We start from the raw sequence: 17,776 nt of genomic DNA, 5'->3' as shown, positions 1-17,776 counted from the left end.
CAGGTGCCCTTAAAGGTGAACCTGACTGCTGGCCGCTCATGGGGACACCTGGTGCCACTGCAGGAGGCCCTGGGCCCTCACTGGGGTCCAACTGGCACTGAGCCTCCCAGCAACAGCCTGGCCACCTCCATCAGCACCTACCCCCCACCGGCAGCAGCGCATTTTTCTCCTTCATTTTGTCTGTAGCCCCAGGCAACCGTGGGAAAGGAGAGCTGGTTTCTACCAGCCCATTGTGTGGCCTTCCCCAAGGTCACCAGCAGCTTTGTACATTAACCCTTTGGGGGCTGGGGTGGCCCAGTCATCCCTGGAGTAAATGCCTGTGCAAAGCCATCCTTGTCCTTGTCTGAGTGAATTCTTCCAGCGGGTGGGAAACACCATGTCCTCAGCCCCCAGCCACTTGGCCAGAGGCAGGGCCGAGTGCCCCAAATCGGGAGTGGCCCAGCCCCAGCCCAGCTGAGGGTGCACTCCCTGCTCCTTCTCCAGGAGCCCAGGGGAGGGGGTTCCCTTGAGGTTCCACAGCTGCTCAACCCTGGCAGGTGCCCAAGGAGCTGCCAGCAGCCTGGAGGCACTGGGGTGTCCTCATTGCTGCCCCTCTTAGCTTCTAGAAGCCACACCCAGGGTGTGCACCTTTCTCCCAGGCTGGCCTGGTGCAGCCCTGAAGGGACCAAGAGAACAGCCTCCGCAGGAGACTCACAGCCAAGGACCAGCTGGGCTGTCGGGGGTCTTTGGAGTCGCATGTTCCCAGGCCACCAGGTCTCTGGTCTCTCCGGGGAGCCTCCTACAGCGTGGTGACCAGAGACTGAGTCAGGCTGGTACCCCCCAAGGGAGCCCCACAAACAACTGGCGCAGACTCTCCATGGCTGTGGGGGAGGGGCCCCCATGGCACCTGTCAGGGAGCATGTTGGGCCTTGGGTCTGAGCAACAGGACTCTCCTTCTGTGTGCCACGCCTTTCTGTTTAGGTGGCGACTGTTTCGTGTGCTCTGCTCCTTTTGTGGCCCCACTGCACATGCATCAGCTCTTTTGGCAGACTTGAGTGGTCACAGTGGACTGTGCCCCAGTGTCTCACGGGTGGTCTGGGGGCTCTGGAGGCCCTTTCGTTCATCCTCCGATCATTCAGCAACCGTTTGTCGGACACCTGCCATGTGTCCAGCGCAGGTGAGGCCTGAGTGGGACAGCCAGGTGTAGACCACTGCCCTGGGTCGGTGCCACGCCACACTGGCCTTGCCCCTCCTGGGCCCCCGGCCCCGGGGAGCACCAGGCACCTGTCCCAGGGCTGGGGAAGCAGCTGGGCTGCCTCCTCCCCAGTAGGGTGATGCCCACACTGTGCCAAACAGCCTGTGTTCTGATGGCTTCATCTTCTCACTGGTTTCACAGCGTGTGCAGGATTCTGGGTGGCCAGGCCTGACCACAGCGTGTGGAACATCACGGCACTCCAGACAGCTGCTGCAGAACTGCCGCTGGGCCCCTCTGTGCCAGCTGTGCTGCTGCTCCCCTGCCCTGTGCGTGTGCGTCCACGTGTGTGCACGCGAGAGTACAAGTGTGTGTGGGGGGGGGGGTGTGGCCCAAGCTGGGCCAGTCAGCCACCCGCTCTGTCACTCCAAGGCGCCCTCACTCCTGGGCTTCCACAAAGCAGCTCATGCAGAACTAGCAGAGCGAGGTGCTGTCCAGCAGGTGGGGCAGGGGCGAAGGCAGCTTTAGGTTTCAAAATAAACGACCCAGCTGCACGTCAGGCTTCTGCATCCACTGGCTGCAGTTTCTGCTGAGACGTTCCCAGAGATGGGTTTTGCCATTTGTTACTTGAGCCTGGGCAGAGACTGCCCAGCCCCCTGCGCTGGCCGAGAGAGGCAGACCCTGACCTGGCCTTGCTCTTTGGGAAGGAATATGTGAAGGTTGGGCTCCTGGGCCAGGAGGGCCTGGGGAGGGTGCAGGGAAGGGGGAGCCAAGAGGAAACCCTAACAAGGAAAGCTCTCCAGAGGCCTGGGCTGCAAGGTCTGCACCTGGTGGTGCCCAGGCTCCAAGGCTCCCTGCACTGGAGTCCAATAGGGCAGGGGTGTAGCCTCCCTGCACCTCACTATCCTTGAGACCCCACGCCCGGCCCCGATGCGTGCTGCAGCCCACCAGCACCCTCCTCACCACCCAGCATCCCTCGGCCTAGACCCCACACCCTAGTCATCCTCCCTCCCTCTGGACACTGGGCTTCCCCTCAACAACCCTGGTCAGCCCTGATGCCCGCACACCTGGATCCCAAATCTCACACCACCCCTTGGAGCTGAGCTCTTCCTCCAAGGTGCTGGGCAGGCAGGCAGATGCCCAGGCCTGCGGTGGCACCACCTGCCGGGGGCTGCCGGCATAGGAACAGGCATAATCACTGGAACTCAGAACCGGGAGGACAAGGAAGCCCAGCAGGAGATGCAGACTCAGGAGAGGGACAACACCCTGATGGCACCCAGACCCCAGCACCCGCAAACCCAGAGTCTCAGCCTTGAGGGTACCCAGGCCCCAGGGCCAGGACAGAGCAGTGGGGCCTGGTGGGCCTGGCTGGGCTGGAGTCTCCACCAGGGGAGCAAGGACAGGGGTGGGGCCCAAGGGGCCCAGCTGTCTGTCTCAGCTGTGCCAGGAGTTTGGATGCCCAGGCCACAACCAGAAGCCGGTCGGAAGGAGGGCAGAGCCCCTGGGGTGCCGCGCAGGGGGGTACAGGCTTGTGAGTGAATGCCTCCCCAACACACCACACCCAGGGGAACAGGCTATGGAGCCCCCCACCCAGCACCAGGCCAGAGAGGAGCCCAGGCACCCCTCCCCAGATGGCACCCTGGGAGGCTTGGGCTGGGTGACTGCCCAGGGAGGGGGCCTCTCGGCCCACAGGGCATCCAAACCCCCTCCCCACCCCTGCCCCCACCTCCTCCAGGGTAACAGGCAGGAAAGCAGCCCAGATTGGTGGGGCTAAGGGGTAGGGAGGGAGGAGGTAGGAGGGGGACAGATGGGGAGAGGGAGCAGGGGAGCCCAAGGGGAAACTACTGTGGGGAGGCTCACGTCCCCAGAAAGCTAGCCCTGCGGCCTAGGGCATGAGACGCCTCAAGAAAGCACTAGAGCCGGGTCCTTCAACTCTGGTTTTATTGAAAAACAGCAGCATCGGGGCTGTGCAGGCAGAGGGCACACCCACTCTGGCCCCGCAGTCTCCTGGAACTCAGCTGGTAGCCCCGGCCCTGGGGGCTGTTTTGGCACATCCTGGGGTCTCAGGACAACCCCCGCCCCCATCACGGGCTCACAGTACAATTCCGGGAACAAACCCCAACAGGTGAAACCCGCCCACGAGCTCACCGTGGACCTGCCCTGGGGCCAGAGGGAGCCGGCCAGCACCCACCCACTGGGGCCCCGCTCCACCGAGGGGGCAGGAGGAGCCCGGCACCTCCCAAGCCAGACCCTGCCCGCCAGGCTCCCTGGCTGCTACCACACTCATGCACGCCCACACATACATGCATGCTCACACACATAAACACACATTCACACACACATGCATATGCACACACATACACTCACAAGTGTACACACATTCACACAAGAACACACATTCATACATACACAAGTACATGCTCACACACATGCTCAAACACATACATGCTCATACATATGTACACACATGCTCATACATACACATAAACGCATGTACATACACACACAGGTATACTCCTTCTTTAAAATGGCTAATTATTGCTGTTTAAAAAATAACGTATCCAACAGTGGTACAGCAGGGCTCCTTCCCTAGGCTCTGGCCACTGTGCCGCCACCCTGCGTGGAGACCACACGCCACTGGACGCACTCCGGTGGCAGCACCAAGGAGCAAACACATTTGGGGTCTGCCCCACACCCCGCCCAGAACTCAGACCCCAGAAGCATCAGCCAAAGAGCCACCAGCCTAGCAACACGGGCCTGTGGCCAACACTGGTTCACAGAAGCAGCTTCCAAACAGACACAAGTGACTCCGCAGGCCACAAACACAACGTCCCCTGACAGGGGAGAGGCAGCGGCTGCCCTGACTTGGGCGACTGTCAGGTGTCCCTTGGGCACTGACAGGAAGGTGGCCCCAGTGTGCCCACAGAGCCCCCTGCCCCCTGGGGAGCCTCCTTCGGCCCCCATGAAGCCCCATGCACCCACAGAGCCCAGAAACCCGAGTTCCCTGGCCTCCGTCCACAGGCACACCCCTGGAGTCAGGCTCCAGTGAGGGCCTGGGCTTGGGGCCACTCCCAGGGCAGGTAGGGGCGGGCCTGCCAGTGGCCTTGTGCCTTGCAGCGGCTAGAGCCAGGCCTTTCACAAGCCCAGAGAGCTCCCTCAGCACCTGCCAGACAGCCCAAGAAGCTTCCCTAAGGGAGCCCCCAGCAGGATGGCAGCTGCCCTAGGACCTCGCGGGCTACAGGCCTGCTGTCCAGGATCTCCCAGCCTGAACATCTTCCAGGGCCACCCCTTTGGGCCGAGCTGACCTGTCCCTTGCCTGTCTACTCAGGGGCAGCATCTCAGCCACTGCCCAGCCCCAAGAGGGACACCAGTGGGAAGCAAGGCTGGGCATGGGGTGGAGAAAAGAGTGGGGAGATGCTGCCAAGCCTGTGAGACATGAGCCCCACTCAGGAGCCCACCCTGACCCCTGCTCTCGGGGGTCAGCCATCTGCAGAGAGCCACGCCTGGGCAGTGGCACACCAGGCCACTCACGGGCCTGGGTAGCACTGGGCCGTCCAGAGGCACTGGAGCCCTCAGCAGCTGGGAGCCACTTGTCAGGTCTGTGCTGCAGGCTCATCTAATGCCGACATTCTGGAACATGCTACCTCCCACCTTCTGCCCACCCCGCTCCAAAAACAGAGGCTTCCAAACAACCAATAGAAATCCTGGGAACCCCAGACCCCTGAGCAGTGCTAGGCCCAGGCTGGCGGAGGGCATGGGTCCTGGGCACCCGGGGGCAGGGCGAGGGCTAGCTGGGAGGGGGAGGGGCTGGGGCCAGCACACTCAGGGAAGCTGCACCAGGCATGGGACAGCAGGGCCCCGCGGGGCTTCACAGAGGTAGAAAAAGTAACATCGGAATTTCTACAAACGTATAAAATTCATGTCAGTGCACATTTGTGGAGCAGTTAGCTCCCAGGCTGGAGGGATGAAGTGGGCCAGGGTTAAGCCTACCCAGTAGCATGCCCAGCCTCCAGCTGTGGAGCCGGGTGAGACATCTGACCCTGGTGGCCCTCCAGGACCCATGAGCTGCACACTGGCCTGCAAGGGCTCCACACGCTGCAAGGGCTCCAGGCAGCTCGAGCCCAGCGTGGCAGGTGCATGGGTGCCTCGCGTGCCTCACTGGCTGGGCAGCAGGGTTCTGTCCGCGTGTGCCCACCCCACCACACCCTTCCTGGCATCTCTACCAAGCCCTGGCAGCAACAAAAAAATGGTCAAGAGTCCAACATGCGTCCCACTACCCACTCGGCCATGCAGCCAGAAACCCCTCGCAGGCAGACAAATGCTGCCAGAACAGGAGCACCACACCACCACCTCGTGACCCTCTGAGCCCTCGGGAGGGGGATCTGCTGTGAGCCCACCCTAGGTCAATGTCCAGGAGACACTGGCAGTCCCCGGGCCCACAGGCTCTGCCAGCCACCACCCCAGGGACCACAGGCTCAGAAGGCACAGGATCAAAACAAGTCAGCGCTGCCCCCAGCTACCCCCGCCAGGAGACACACCTCTCAGCCCCACTCTGCCCTTCCTGCCCCAAGACCACCAGCAGCCCCAACACACCCCAAGCCAACTAGGACCAGCCCAAGCCAAACCCAAACCAAACAGAAAGAGGAAAAAGGCACAACTTGTTTTCCATTTTGCTAAAACACTTTACGTCTGTCTGTATAATCCAGATTAACAAAATCTGAGAGCTGCAAGAAAATAGGGTGCCAATTTCTGTACAGTCTACAAAACTCCCACCCAGAGCAGGGACCGGGCACCACCCGGGGAATGTACAGGGGACAGCGGGGTCTGTACAGTGTTCTGCAAATACCTCAATTGCTAACGGGACAAAAGGCCCCTCGGAAGCTGGGCTTGTTCCGTTAATTCTTTAATTTCTGAAGCACCTTTTTATGAAGGTCCCCTCTGCGGCCCTGCACGTGGCCCTGTTACCTGGGACCCAGTTCCGTGGCTGCCCTGCCCGCACCTCCCCCTCCCCAAGCCCCACACAAAGGGGCCTGGGTGGGTGCTCATGCCCCTCCAGCCACCGAGGCCAGCCAGGTCCAGGCTGGACGTGCGGCCATGTCACCCCTGGTTCCCTTCCACTTCCCAGGCGACCCCATGCCCAGACCAGCCCCCACAACCAACCCTGGGAAGGAGAGGCCAGGCCAGGAGCACAGCCAGCTGGAGCCAAGCCGGCCACCCCCAAACTGGGACCCAAGGAGCCCAGCCCTGCCCCCGTGGCCGCGGGACTCCACCTGTGCCTGCCCCTCCACCTGCGATCCGGAACCTCCTCACTCACCAGAACTGCTCCTCGGTGGGAGTTCATGCTAACTCAGGGTCTCCCTCCAGATTTCAAACTGTGAAACCCTCTACCCACCCGGCCACCCACCCCCGTCACACTGGGCCAGAAACAGTGCACATTCCAGCACCACACAGATGTGTGTGTCTCCGGGTACAAACTACCGTTTTGTCCCAAGAATTAAAGTCATGCAGAGTGCTATTCTGTCTAAATAACTTATCAGAAAATAGGGAGAAGCTGCGGGCTCGGCGCTGTCAGCAGTGGCCTGGGTTAATGAGATTCACAGGGCAGACCCTGCCAGCCGGGCACAGGAGATCCCTGGGGACATCTGGGAGAGGCCACTGTGATCCAGCAGGCAATGGGGGCAAGGTGTCCCCCCCATGGGCCCCCACCATGGCTGTGCAATGGTTGCTATAGGAACCACCCCCTGGGTGATGTCGCCAGTCACCAAGCCAGGGCGGGGGAGGGGCAGGGACCAGGAGGAAAGAAGGGTGACTCTTGTCAAAGCACAGCGGGAGTGGATGAAGCTGGGGTGGCGCAAGGCGGTCCAGGCCCCTCCATAGAGCGGCTTGGGGTGGGCGGCGGGGTGCGCCCTCCTGTGGCCAGCTTGGGCTGGGACAGGGGTGCTCACCAGCCAAGACCTCAGGGTCCAGTCTGGGCAGGGCAGCAGCAGGAGGCGGTGGGCATGCGGCATGCTGCGGCCAGGCCACTTCCTCAGCATGCACAGAGCAAAGCAGGGCCTGCTGCTCCGTGGGCCAGCGGCCGGCCAGCCCAGCAGGCCTCCCTTCCAGGGACCCACAGCTGAGCCATAGCCTGGGGCTTTGTCGCAGAGGTTCTGTGCTTGGTGGGCAAGGCTGGGCCTTCCCCAGTGGCAGCAGGCTGGGCAGCCTCGTGGACAACTGCAGAGGTCCAAGGTGCAACTCTTCAAGGCGTGGCAAGCCACCTGGCAAGCTGGGCAGGGCGAAGGACCATGGCTGCAGACAACTCAGCCCTACCAAAGTGTCGTGGAAGAGCCACAGCCCTGCACCCCGAGGACCAGCTGGGAACCGCGTGATGAAAAAGGAAAACCCAACACAAACGCCAAGGTGAGGGTCTGAAAGCAGAGCCGCACTGGGCGGCGGGCAGGCGGGCACAGGTGGACGGGGCAGCTGGGGTGGTGGGCGGCAAGCAGTGGCGGTCACTCCTCGCGCAGCTGCAGGCGGTAGCGATGGTAGCGGACCTGGAAGAAGAGGCGCTCGGCCAGCGAGAGGGTCATGCCAGGCAGCACGTAGTGGTCACTCGCACCCATGTGTCTGAAGCCCAACGACTCATAGAGCTTGTGGGCAGCCACCTTGACGGCCGTCGTGCCCAGTACCACCGCAGAGTAGTTGTGCACCACGGCGAATTCCAGCACCTTCCGGCCCAGCGCCTTGGCGATGCCCTTGCCACGGAAGCGTGAGTCCACAGACATGCGCAGCAACTCCACAGTGTTGTCCTCCTCGTGGGCCCTCGCAGCCACAATGCCCACCACGTTGCCGTCCAGCACGGCCACCCAGAAGCAGGAGCCTGCAGGGGACAGGGCAGTCAGGGATGCTCGGCAAGGAAGGCCAAGAGACCCTCTTGACAGGGTCAGAGGGCAGGCAGGGCCCCTCAGGGCTACCCCCTCCAGTCATATATCAGAATGGCCCACCTCCCAGCTCTGCTGGACCTAGGGTGTGTGGGGGGACAGCCACAATTCAGGACAAGCAGATACAGCTGCCTCCTCCAGGGCCCTGAGCAGAGGAAGCCCAGCTGGGAGGCGGCCAGGACCCACTCAGCCCTTGAGGCCGGGCTGGCCGGAGTCCCTCCCCTGGAACCAAGAGCCAGGCAGGCCTCAGCCAGGCAGGCCCCTGCCCCTGCCCAGCTACACTTGGACCAAACATCCCCCAAATGGCCACAGGACAGGCACAGGTGAAGCCAACCTGCTCTGGCTCCCAGCCCCCAGGGGCTACCACACTGGTCCCCGGGCACCCACATTGGAGGGGTGGAAGAGGCAGGGGCTGCGAGGCAGCATCCAGAAGGACCCCTGCAGCAAGAGCTGGGAGGGGGCCTGGGAGGACATTGCATAAATCCAAGTGGGGACCAGGCCCACTGACCCTGGCCTCGAAACCAAGCCTGCCATCCCCACCCATAGCATGGCCCAAGGCCAGCCTCAGGCCACCGAGAGCGGACATCAGGTGAGGAGCCGCAGGGGTGGGTCAGGAAGGGGGAAGCCTGCAGGGCCCGGGCCACCTCTGCTAGCCCAAGATGAGGTGACCCCAGAGACCTCTCTGCGGGCCAAGGGAGTGCCTGCCCAGGAGCCTGGCCCCCTCGAGGAGCCAAAGTCCCTCCACAAGGCTCTGTACCTGCTCCCTGACCAGCAAGCACCCCCCCATCACCCCAGGGGCTCCACCAGCCCGCTGGCTCAGTGAGGGGACCTCTGGCTCCTCCAGTGCTGGACCCTGGGCCCGGGCACGCGGCTGAGGGGGTGCTGAGGGCCCTGACTGCCCACCCTCCCCCAGCAGAGCCAGAGCAGTCAGGGTGAGTTGCAGGCATGGCTGCCAGTGCCAGGGACCTGGGTTTGTCTCCCCAAGCTTTGAGCAGCTCCAGGGTTCCCAGGAGGGCTCCCTCCCTCCCTCATCCCCATCCCAAAGCCCCCAAGGCTTTCCCAACCAGCCCTTTACAGTGTTTCTAGCTCCAAGGGGGACCGTGGGCCAGTCTCCTCCTGCCAGCTGGCCCACCCACTGTCCAGGGGTTCTGGCCTCTCCCCACCCACTGGATCAGACCAGCCACCAGCACAGTACAGGGAGTGACAACCCGCCAGCACCATATGGCTGGGGGCACAACTCCCTCTCCCAAGCCTCGGTCTCCCTATTTGCACGAGCAGCACCCACGAATCCAGCAGGGCCTCTGCCCTCATGGGGCTCCTGCAGACCGATTAGATGTCCCACAGCCCCTCACACCAGGGAGGCTGCGTCCCTGGGAGGCAGGGTCACAGGCAGCCGCCTCGAGCTGGGCCCCCCACCCAGGACTGAGCCCTCTTCGCGACTGTGCCCTGGGCTCTGCACGGGAACCCCCTTCCCCTCCTAAGCAGAGCCAGGCAAGGCAAGGGCCCCACGGAGGCCGTCCAGATGTTCGGGTTTGAAGAAGGGCCGGGGCAACAAACTGAGACTCTGTCTCAAAAAAGAAGAAAAAAAAGGAGAATGTCGGGCACCAAGGCCAGCTGGGCAGGGGCGGGGGCTTGGCAGATGGGGGGACCAGAGTGCTGCCCTCCTCTGACACTCACCAGGCCCTGCTAGACCCTAACCAACCCCTCAGGGCCCACTCGGTCTCTCTCCTCCACCACGGACGCCCCAGCACTGGGAGAACCTCCTGCCCCAGAGGGCTGGGAATAGCCCCCAGCCCTCCCTCTACTGAAGGCCACAGGGGCCGGGGCAAGACCCTCTGGCTAAGTGGTCCTGAACCCAGGTCCCCTGGCCTCACCCAGAGTCATCGCCCCAGCCACACAGGCCCCCTCCACCCAAGGCTTTGGCGCTGCGGCCAGCCCTGGATCCTGCCGGCCACGCCAGACAGAACCAACAAGAGCAGAGAAGCCCTCATCCCTACATCGGCAGGTGCCAGGCCACTGACACCCCACCCTTCGCTGGAGGCCTTAGTCACCTGGATGACTCTGGTCATGGGGACCCCAGGGGCCCTGCCCTGAGGGGGGACGGGGAGGAGGAGCTCTGCCTGATGAGTGTGGGGCAGGGGGCAGGGGGGAGGGAGGACTCACCAGGTGGCTTCATGTAGTACTGCTCGATGTCGGCCATGTCCGTGTGCAGCGCGCAGTCCAGGTAGGCTAGGATCACCTTGCGGCTGTAGTAGTAGCGCAGGCCCAGCAGCCCGGCAGGCACCAGGCAGGTCAGCAGCAGTGAGCGGGTCACGGCGAAGCAGAGTGCTGCGGGGACAGGGAGAAGCGGCGTGGGTGAGCGAGAGGGACCAAGGGGACCGCGGACACACAGGAGGGGCCTGCCCAACAAGGCACCACTGTCCTCTAGGGTGGAGGAGCAACGGGGCATTTCAGATGCTCCCCCTACTTTTCCCCATTTTCAAACTGTCAACCCTAAAGATACACTACCTTTATCACCCGAAACAATCACAGGACTTCTAAACCTCCTGAGCACGGCAGCCTCTGGGCAGGCGCAGCACAGGCTGGACCCTGTGGTCCCCAGCTGGGAAGGGGCCCTGCAGGTCACCCCTCCGCTGGGAAGCGGGCAGGGATCCCCAAATTCAGCAGAGCCCCAGGACCACCCTCTTCCCGGGGCCACAGCCACAGTCTCCCTGGACCAGCCTCTGTGTGGCGCCGTGAAGACAGGGCCGGGCAGACAGCTTCCAGCCGCATCTAGGCTGCGGTGACCTTGGCAGCGTCGCACCCTCCCCCAGCCTCAAGCTCCTCATCTGCAAAATGGGAGAACAGTCCTCCGCTGGCGGAGCTTCAGGGGAAAGGCCCCGACAGACCCCTCGGAGACGGCCCCCGCCCCCCACCCCCCACCCCCGCTCTGCCCTGGAGCGCCCCTCCCGCAGCGCCCCGCGGGGCTGGCTGTCTCCCCTCATAAATTAGCACTCGGAGCCGCCGCGGCAGCCTCCCCCGCCCCGCGGATTATATATAGTCACCCGCGCGCCAGGCGCCGAGCCTCGGCCGATGCCCGCCCCGCCCCCACCCGGGCCCCCGAGCGTGCCGCCCGCAGCCCTGCCCCGCGCCGGCCCGCGCCCGTTCCCACGCCCGGGCGCCGCAGAGGCGGGTGGGCGCGCGGGTGCGGGCCGCTCGCCTCCTCCCAGGCCGGGTCCGCGCGGGTGCCCGCCCGGGCTCCGGGACGGGCGAGCGGCGGGGACTCCGGTGCGGCCGCCCCCAGGGTACCCACCCCGCCACCCCCCGGCTCCGCTAGCCGGCCCGCGCGGGACTGCGGCAGGCTGGAGCGCAGCGTGGCGCGCGGGCCGCGGCCCCGGCCCCCGCCGCCCGCACTGACCCGCCAGCAGGGCGTAGAGCAGCTGCGTGCGCGGGTGCTGTCGCAGGCCGCGGAAGGCCGTGTTGGGGATGCGCTCCATGATGCCGTCGTAGAAGATGCGGCGCGCCGCATCCTGCTCGGCCGCGCGGAACTCGCGGATGCACACGCCGCGCCCCCCCGGCGGCCCCGTGCCCCCCGCCCCGCCGAGCTGCTGGGCATCAGGGGCGGGCGGGGGCGCGGCGGCCGGCCCGGGCGCGGCGGGCAGCGGGGGCCACATGGCGCCGGCGGCGGAGAGCAGCGCGTCCTTCTTGGCCCCCGGCAGCGCCTCATGGTCCTCGGCGGCCACGATCTTCGTCTCGCAGACCATGTCGGGAGGCCCACAATGCATGCACCCGGCCGGGCGGCGCAGCGCAGGGACGGGGCCGGGCGGCGGGCGGGCTCGGCCCGGGCCCAGGGCAAGGGCGCGGCGCCCTCGGACCCGCGGCGGCGGCGGCGACGGCGGCGGCGGCGGCGGCGACGGCGGCTCAGGGGCGCGGGGCGGAGGCAGCGGGCGGCCGGGGCGCGCGCAGGGAGCTGCGCCGCATTTTGGAGAAGTATTTATAATGCAGCGGCGCGGGTGCAGTCGCGGCGCCCGGGGTCCCGCAGGGTCCTAGCGTCCACTGCATTGGCTGCCGAGGGTCACCATGTGATCTCGGGGGTGGGAGCAGACACCGCCTCCGCGCCCGCCCGATGGCACACTGGGCGCTGCGCGGCGGCCGGGCTCGGGTGGCCGGCGGGGTTGCGGCCGGCGGGGGCGGCGCTGGCGACCAGGGAGCGGCGGAGCCTCGCGAGGTGGCCTGGAACGGACGTGCGTGCGGGGGCGGGCGGCGGCGGTCGGAGCTGGGCGTCCTGTGGGGCTCGGGAGAGGGTCGAAACGGGGAGCGACTGACGGGCACCCGCCGCCCCGCCCCTGCGCCGCCGCTCCGCGCGGGGTCGGCCGCCGGGAGCAGTCAAGGAAACATCTGCATCTCTATCTCCATGTCCATCTCCCGCCCCTTTGTCTGAAAGCGGTGTCCCCGAGAACCCGCTGCGGGGACCGCACGGGCCGGAGCAGAGGGGACGCGATCAGAGCGGGGCCTGGTGCCTACGCGCCTGCAACTCTGCGCGTCCCCGCGCAACGCAACACCCCCACGCCCGATCCCCGCAGCGGACGCCGGGCTGGGGGCCCGCAGGACCGTCCGGGCCCGGCCCCCGCCCTCCGCGGCCCGCGCATGCGCCCCGTAGCCTCGGTGCAGGTGCGCGGAGGGCGTCCTCCCAGTCCCGGCGAGTCGGACAAGCAGGCGCTAAAGGCCGGGCACGGAGGAGTTCGGGTGGAAGACAGGTGGTCGCGGACCCCGACCTCGGCACTTTGAGAACCCAGCGCCCTGCAGCGCTCCGCCTCCTTCCCCGAGTCACCCCGAAAGGCAACCGGAGCCAAATTCTCCACACCTGAGCGGGGCCGCGCCGCCCGTGGAGTGGGGCCGGCGGGGCAACTGAGGACACCCAGAGGCCAGGAGTAGTGGCCCGGCTTGCCCGTGGGACGTGGGAGTGGGCGTGCAGCGTCGCGCTAAGGGACCATGTGAAGCGGGGAGGGGCGCTGAACTGGTCCATGGGAAGACATCCCCCTTCTATGTCAGGGACCTGGCAGTCACCTTTGTCGCCCTAAAGGTAAAACCTGAGGCAAAATAAATATAAGTGAAGAGTTTATTTGGGCCAAGTTCTAAGACTGCAAGCCTGGGGCCTAGACTCCAGTTTCCCTGAATATACGCTCCCATTAGCAGCAGTGGGGTTTTAAGGGGGGGGATCTCGCTCTGTCCCCCAGGCTGGAATGCAGTGGTGCTACCGTAGCTCAGTTCAGCCTCTAACTCCTTGGCTCAGGTGACCCTCCCACCTCAGCCTCCCCAGCAGCTGGGATTACAGCCCTGAGCCACCACTGCACCCAGCTCCTAGCCATGGGTTTTTTTGTGTTTGTTTTTGAGACAGGGTCTCCTCTGATGCCTAGGCTAGAGGGCTGTGGTGGGACCAGAGCTCCAAGCAGTGGGTTTTTAAAGGAAAAAAAGAGGCAATTCCTAAATTGTTTACCAAGAATTTACATTAAAATGACAGAAGCTACTGCTTGGCTATCTATTCTTTGTATCACAAAGTCCAGGAATAAGATAATGAGTAAGGCACCAAGTCAGGAAACTACAGGAAAGAAAGAATAAAATACCTTTAAACAGCTGCCCCCAGGTGTGTGGGGGGAGCATGGCTGAAGTCCCATACTCATGTCCGGACCTGATAAATTGTGAATACCTCACATAGCTCAGACTGCTCGGAGCTAATTTTCTTTTCTTATTTCCTCTCTTTGACCAAAACCTTTCTCTTCTGAAAGCACTGATGATCAACACGTCACAGGGAAGGCTCACTTCCAGGTAATCTCATCCTTCTGTCCCAGGTGGAGGGAAAGAGGGGAGATGCTGTGGCCAAGGAACTTAGCAGGTCTCAAGGCCAAGGTGATTGGTAACAGCAAGGGAGGAGCGGGTCTCAGCCAGACCATCCACTTAACAAGGGAGCCACGACATGTTGGATCATTTCTATGCGTCTATCATGATTAGTTTTTTGTTGTTAATTTTAGATATATAGACATACAGGGTATAATTAAGAATTAAAATATGACAAAAATAAAGACAGTTATTAACAAAATTCGAAATCCGGTTCTGGAAAGTGTTCCTACTCCTCAAGGTAATCAAAGAAATGTTTTGTGTACTTCTCGTCAGGGTCTGAAGAACAAGGTGTTGAGGGTCTCACGTGGTGAAGACAGCCACCCAGTCTGCCTGATGCAGCAGGGAACCTTCATTTGATGGCTTTTTCCACTAAACAAAACCTCCAGGTTGGAGACCTTGATCTTTGATGTCTTTATCTCCCGGGAGCTCACTGTTAAAAGAATCGTTAATTAATTTAGAATTTTTAGTGAGAAGGGAAAGGCCCTGGCAATAAGGAACAATGTCACATTTAAGGACTGGATCCCAGCCTGTTTCCTCCAGGTGTGTGATTTCAAAGGCTAAAGCTGATTTTTACAAATGGTATAGAACTTAAGCAAGTGGAAGAAGAGCCTGAGGCCAGGAAGAGTTGAAAGTTTCTGTAAGCTTTCCCAATTGATTTTTTTATTATCTCATTTGTGCCTTCCACCAGTCTGAGGGGCATCCCCTGGGGGTGGACTGGCAGTGCCAGTGCCGATCGATCCAGTCTCAGTCAGCTCTGAACACATCAGATGAGATGTCCATAAATATGTTACACCCTCTTACAAGTTTTCCCACACTCTCTTTCCCCAATTCTATATCTACTCGCTTTTATCTTTCTTTTCTTAGCCCTCAACTTAAAACAACCTTTAAAAACATCCAGACAAAATTGCTTTAACAAAAACCATTCTTGTGCCTTCTTTATAACCTCCTTTACCAAAAATACATCTGACTGCTCTTATACACTTTATGCAGAATTGTTTCTCTTATATGTAGCAGTTTTAATTACATATATTAATTACAGTTTTAACTCTTAATAATCTTAATTTCTAGTGAAAAACCTAGGAAGTAATTTTGAACTATTTTATATGAGTATTTGTAGATGAAAACCATTTCATAATTTCTTAGAAAGATGTTTCCTCAATTTTTATAACAGATCTAAATATATTTAGTTTTTCTATACCATATAAAACTAAGATGCCAAAATATATCAACTTAAACTTATATTTAATGATTGTTTCAGTATTTTAACTTAGAAATGACTCAGACATTTTATGCTTTTCTATTACTTAATTTAACATAATATGACTTTTTATTTATTTATTTATTTATTTTTGAGACAGAGTCTCACTCTGTTGCCCGGGCTACAGTGCCATGGCATCAGCCTAGCTCACAGCAACTTCAAACTCCTGGGCTCAAGCAATCGTCCTGCCCTAGCCTCCCGAGTAACTGGGACTACAGGCATGTGCCACCACGCCCAGCTAATTTTTCTATATAATTTTTAGCTGTCCATATAATTTCTTTCTATTTTTAGTAGAAATGGGGTCTCACTCTTGCTCAGGCTGGTGTCAAACTCCCGAGCTCAAATAATCCTCCCGCCTCGGCTTTCCAGAGTGCTAGGATTACAGGCGTGAGCCACCTCGTCCGGCCATAATATGACTTTAAATTACTGAAAAAGATTTTTTAAATGATGAAAAGTTATGTATAAACCTTTTTACCATCTACATTCATTTAATTTACTTGTTCTTAACAATTATGCTTGAGTTGTCCGTTAAATAAAGCTAGCCATCATCTCAAGTTATTTCCTTGTTAATAATTTTTGCAGCCTGCAAATGTTGGGCAGTTGCCACCTACAAAAGAGCCCTAAAGTTAAATACATGGATATTTTTCTGATCAGAAGATACAGCTCTTTTCATTAAATCAACAGTATTAAACTAGTCTTACCAAAGATTTACCCAAGTGAACTAAAAGGCATTAAAGTTAGTTTTTATTTTTCTGATAAAATATTTGATTTAAGCTCTTTTTAAGACAATTGATTAGAGCTCTTTTATATATTTCAGTAGTGAAATATCACATGCACATAACACACAAAGACATACAGACAGAAGCAGATCTTACAGCTTTTATAAGATTCTTCATTTGCCAGGGTTGACGGAAAAACTAAATTCTGCCAAAGTATTTAAAGACGTTTATTCAGAGCGAATAGGAGTGACTGTGGTCTGAGGAACACCATCTCAAGAGGTCCTGAAAAAGTGCACCTGAGGAAGCTGGGTTACATTTTGGTTTTATACATTCACGGAGACAGGAATTACAGGTAAAATCATAAATCAATACATGGAAGGTACACATTGGTTTGGTTTAACAAGGCAGGGCATCTAGAAGTGGGGGCTTACAAGTCATAGGTGAGTTTTAGGGATTCTTTAGGTGGCAATCGGTTGAGAGAGTTAAGTTTTGTCTAAAGAATTGGAGTCAGGGCTGGGCTCAGTGGCTCACACCTGTAATCCCAGCACTTTGGGAGGCTGAGGCTGGAGGATCATTTGAGCCCAGGAGTTTGAGAACAAACTGAGCAACATAGTGAGACCCTGTCTGTAAGAAAAATTTAAACATTAGCCAAGGATGGTGGTGTGTGCCTGTAGTCCCAGCTGCTTGGGAGGCTGAGGCAGGAGGATTGCTTGAACCAAGGAATTTTAGGTTACAGTGAGCTATGATCTCACCACTGCACTCCAGCCTGGGTGACAGAGACACACTATCTCTAAAAAAAACTTAATAAAATAAAATAAACCCATTTAATGAGATTTTATGGTATGTAAGGCATGACTCACCAGGCCTCTTAGCAAGGAATTTGGGCAAGAGAAAAAAAGGTTAGAGTTCAGTCCTCAGTTGCCCCTCTTGGCCAAAGATCATTCCAAGGCATGTGCAGGCCAGTAACCAGCAGGAGGTCCCAGGGCTAGGTAGGCTCGTTCCTAGAGTTGTCTACTTGGTCGTCTGGCATTGATGACAGTAGTTTCAATATTAGTAATGGTGGATCTTAGGGGAAGGACATGATTTGACCTGATTTCAAAGCCAGTTGTAGGCCGGGCACGGTGGCTCAGGCCTGTAATCCTAGCACTCTGGGAGGCTGAACCGGGTGGATCATTTGAGCTCAGGAGTTCGAGACCAGCCTGAGCAAGAGCGAGACCCCCGTCTCTACTAAAAATAGACAGAAATTAGCTGAACAACTAAAAATATATTTAAAAAATTAGCCGGGCATGGTGGCACATGCCTGTAATCCCAGCTACTTGGGAGGCTGAGGCAGGAGGATCACTTGAGTCCAGGAGTTTGAGGTTGCTGTGAGCTAGGCTGACGCCAGGGCACTCTAGCCCGAGCAACAGAGTGAGAGTCTGTCTCAAAAAAAAAAAAGAAAGAAAGAAAGAAAAAAGCCAGTTGTTTAAGGAGCAAGAGAGTTGGGAGGCCTCGGGTTCAGTCTGAAAAAACATCCTGGATCAGATTTATTCTACGAGCTTTCACAACCCAGGTCTTTGTGTCTTTTTTTCTTTTCTTGTATCTGGCACCAGTTTTCAAATGATTTCTTCTCTCCCTTCAGACTATCAATCTCTCTTGGATTTTTTTTTCTTCTTTTCTTTTTTTTTTTTTAGAGACAGGGTCTCACCCTGTCACCTGGGCTAGAGTGCAGTGGCATCATAGCTCACTGCAGCCTCCAAATCCTGGGCTCAAGTGATCCTCCCGCCTCAGCTTCCCGGGTAGCTGGGACTACAGGTGCTTGCCAGCACACTAATTAATTGTTCTTATTTTT

General features: G+C 59.1%; 2 protein-coding genes across 4 annotated transcripts in view; one reads left to right on the top strand and one right to left on the bottom strand.

Moving 5' to 3' along the window:
• Positions 1–330, top strand: part of POLN (DNA polymerase nu) — a 181,332-nt gene extending 181,002 nt beyond the window's left edge. Inside the window, exon 26 of one of the 3 annotated variants that reach the window (XM_045528184.1) lies at positions 4–330. In XM_045528184.1, coding sequence (XP_045384140.1) covers positions 4–186 — 183 coding nt within the window. In that variant the 3' untranslated portion in view covers positions 187–330. The remainder of the gene's footprint in view (positions 1–3) is intronic. The other 2 variants (XM_045528185.1, XM_045528186.1) reach the window with 2 other exon arrangements.
• A 7,206-nt stretch (positions 331–7,536) lies between these two features.
• On the bottom strand, positions 7,537–11,855 carry NAT8L (N-acetyltransferase 8 like). The gene is made up of 3 exons (XM_045528132.1): positions 11,489–11,855; positions 10,255–10,419; positions 7,537–8,030 (listed from the first exon to the last, which is right to left on the bottom strand). The coding sequence occupies exons 1-3, from the start codon at positions 11,853–11,855 to the stop codon at positions 7,663–7,665; spliced, it is 900 nt and encodes a 299-aa protein (XP_045384088.1). The 3' UTR covers positions 7,537–7,662.
• Between the last annotated feature and the right edge of the window lie 5,921 nt (positions 11,856–17,776).

Source organism: Lemur catta, chromosome 17 (genome assembly GCF_020740605.2).
Source record: "Lemur catta isolate mLemCat1 chromosome 17, mLemCat1.pri, whole genome shotgun sequence".
In the NCBI taxonomy this organism is placed as follows: domain Eukaryota; kingdom Metazoa; phylum Chordata; class Mammalia; order Primates; family Lemuridae; genus Lemur; species Lemur catta.
Note: the sequence above shows the minus strand (reverse complement) of the source record. Positions and strands in the feature narration are given on the sequence as shown.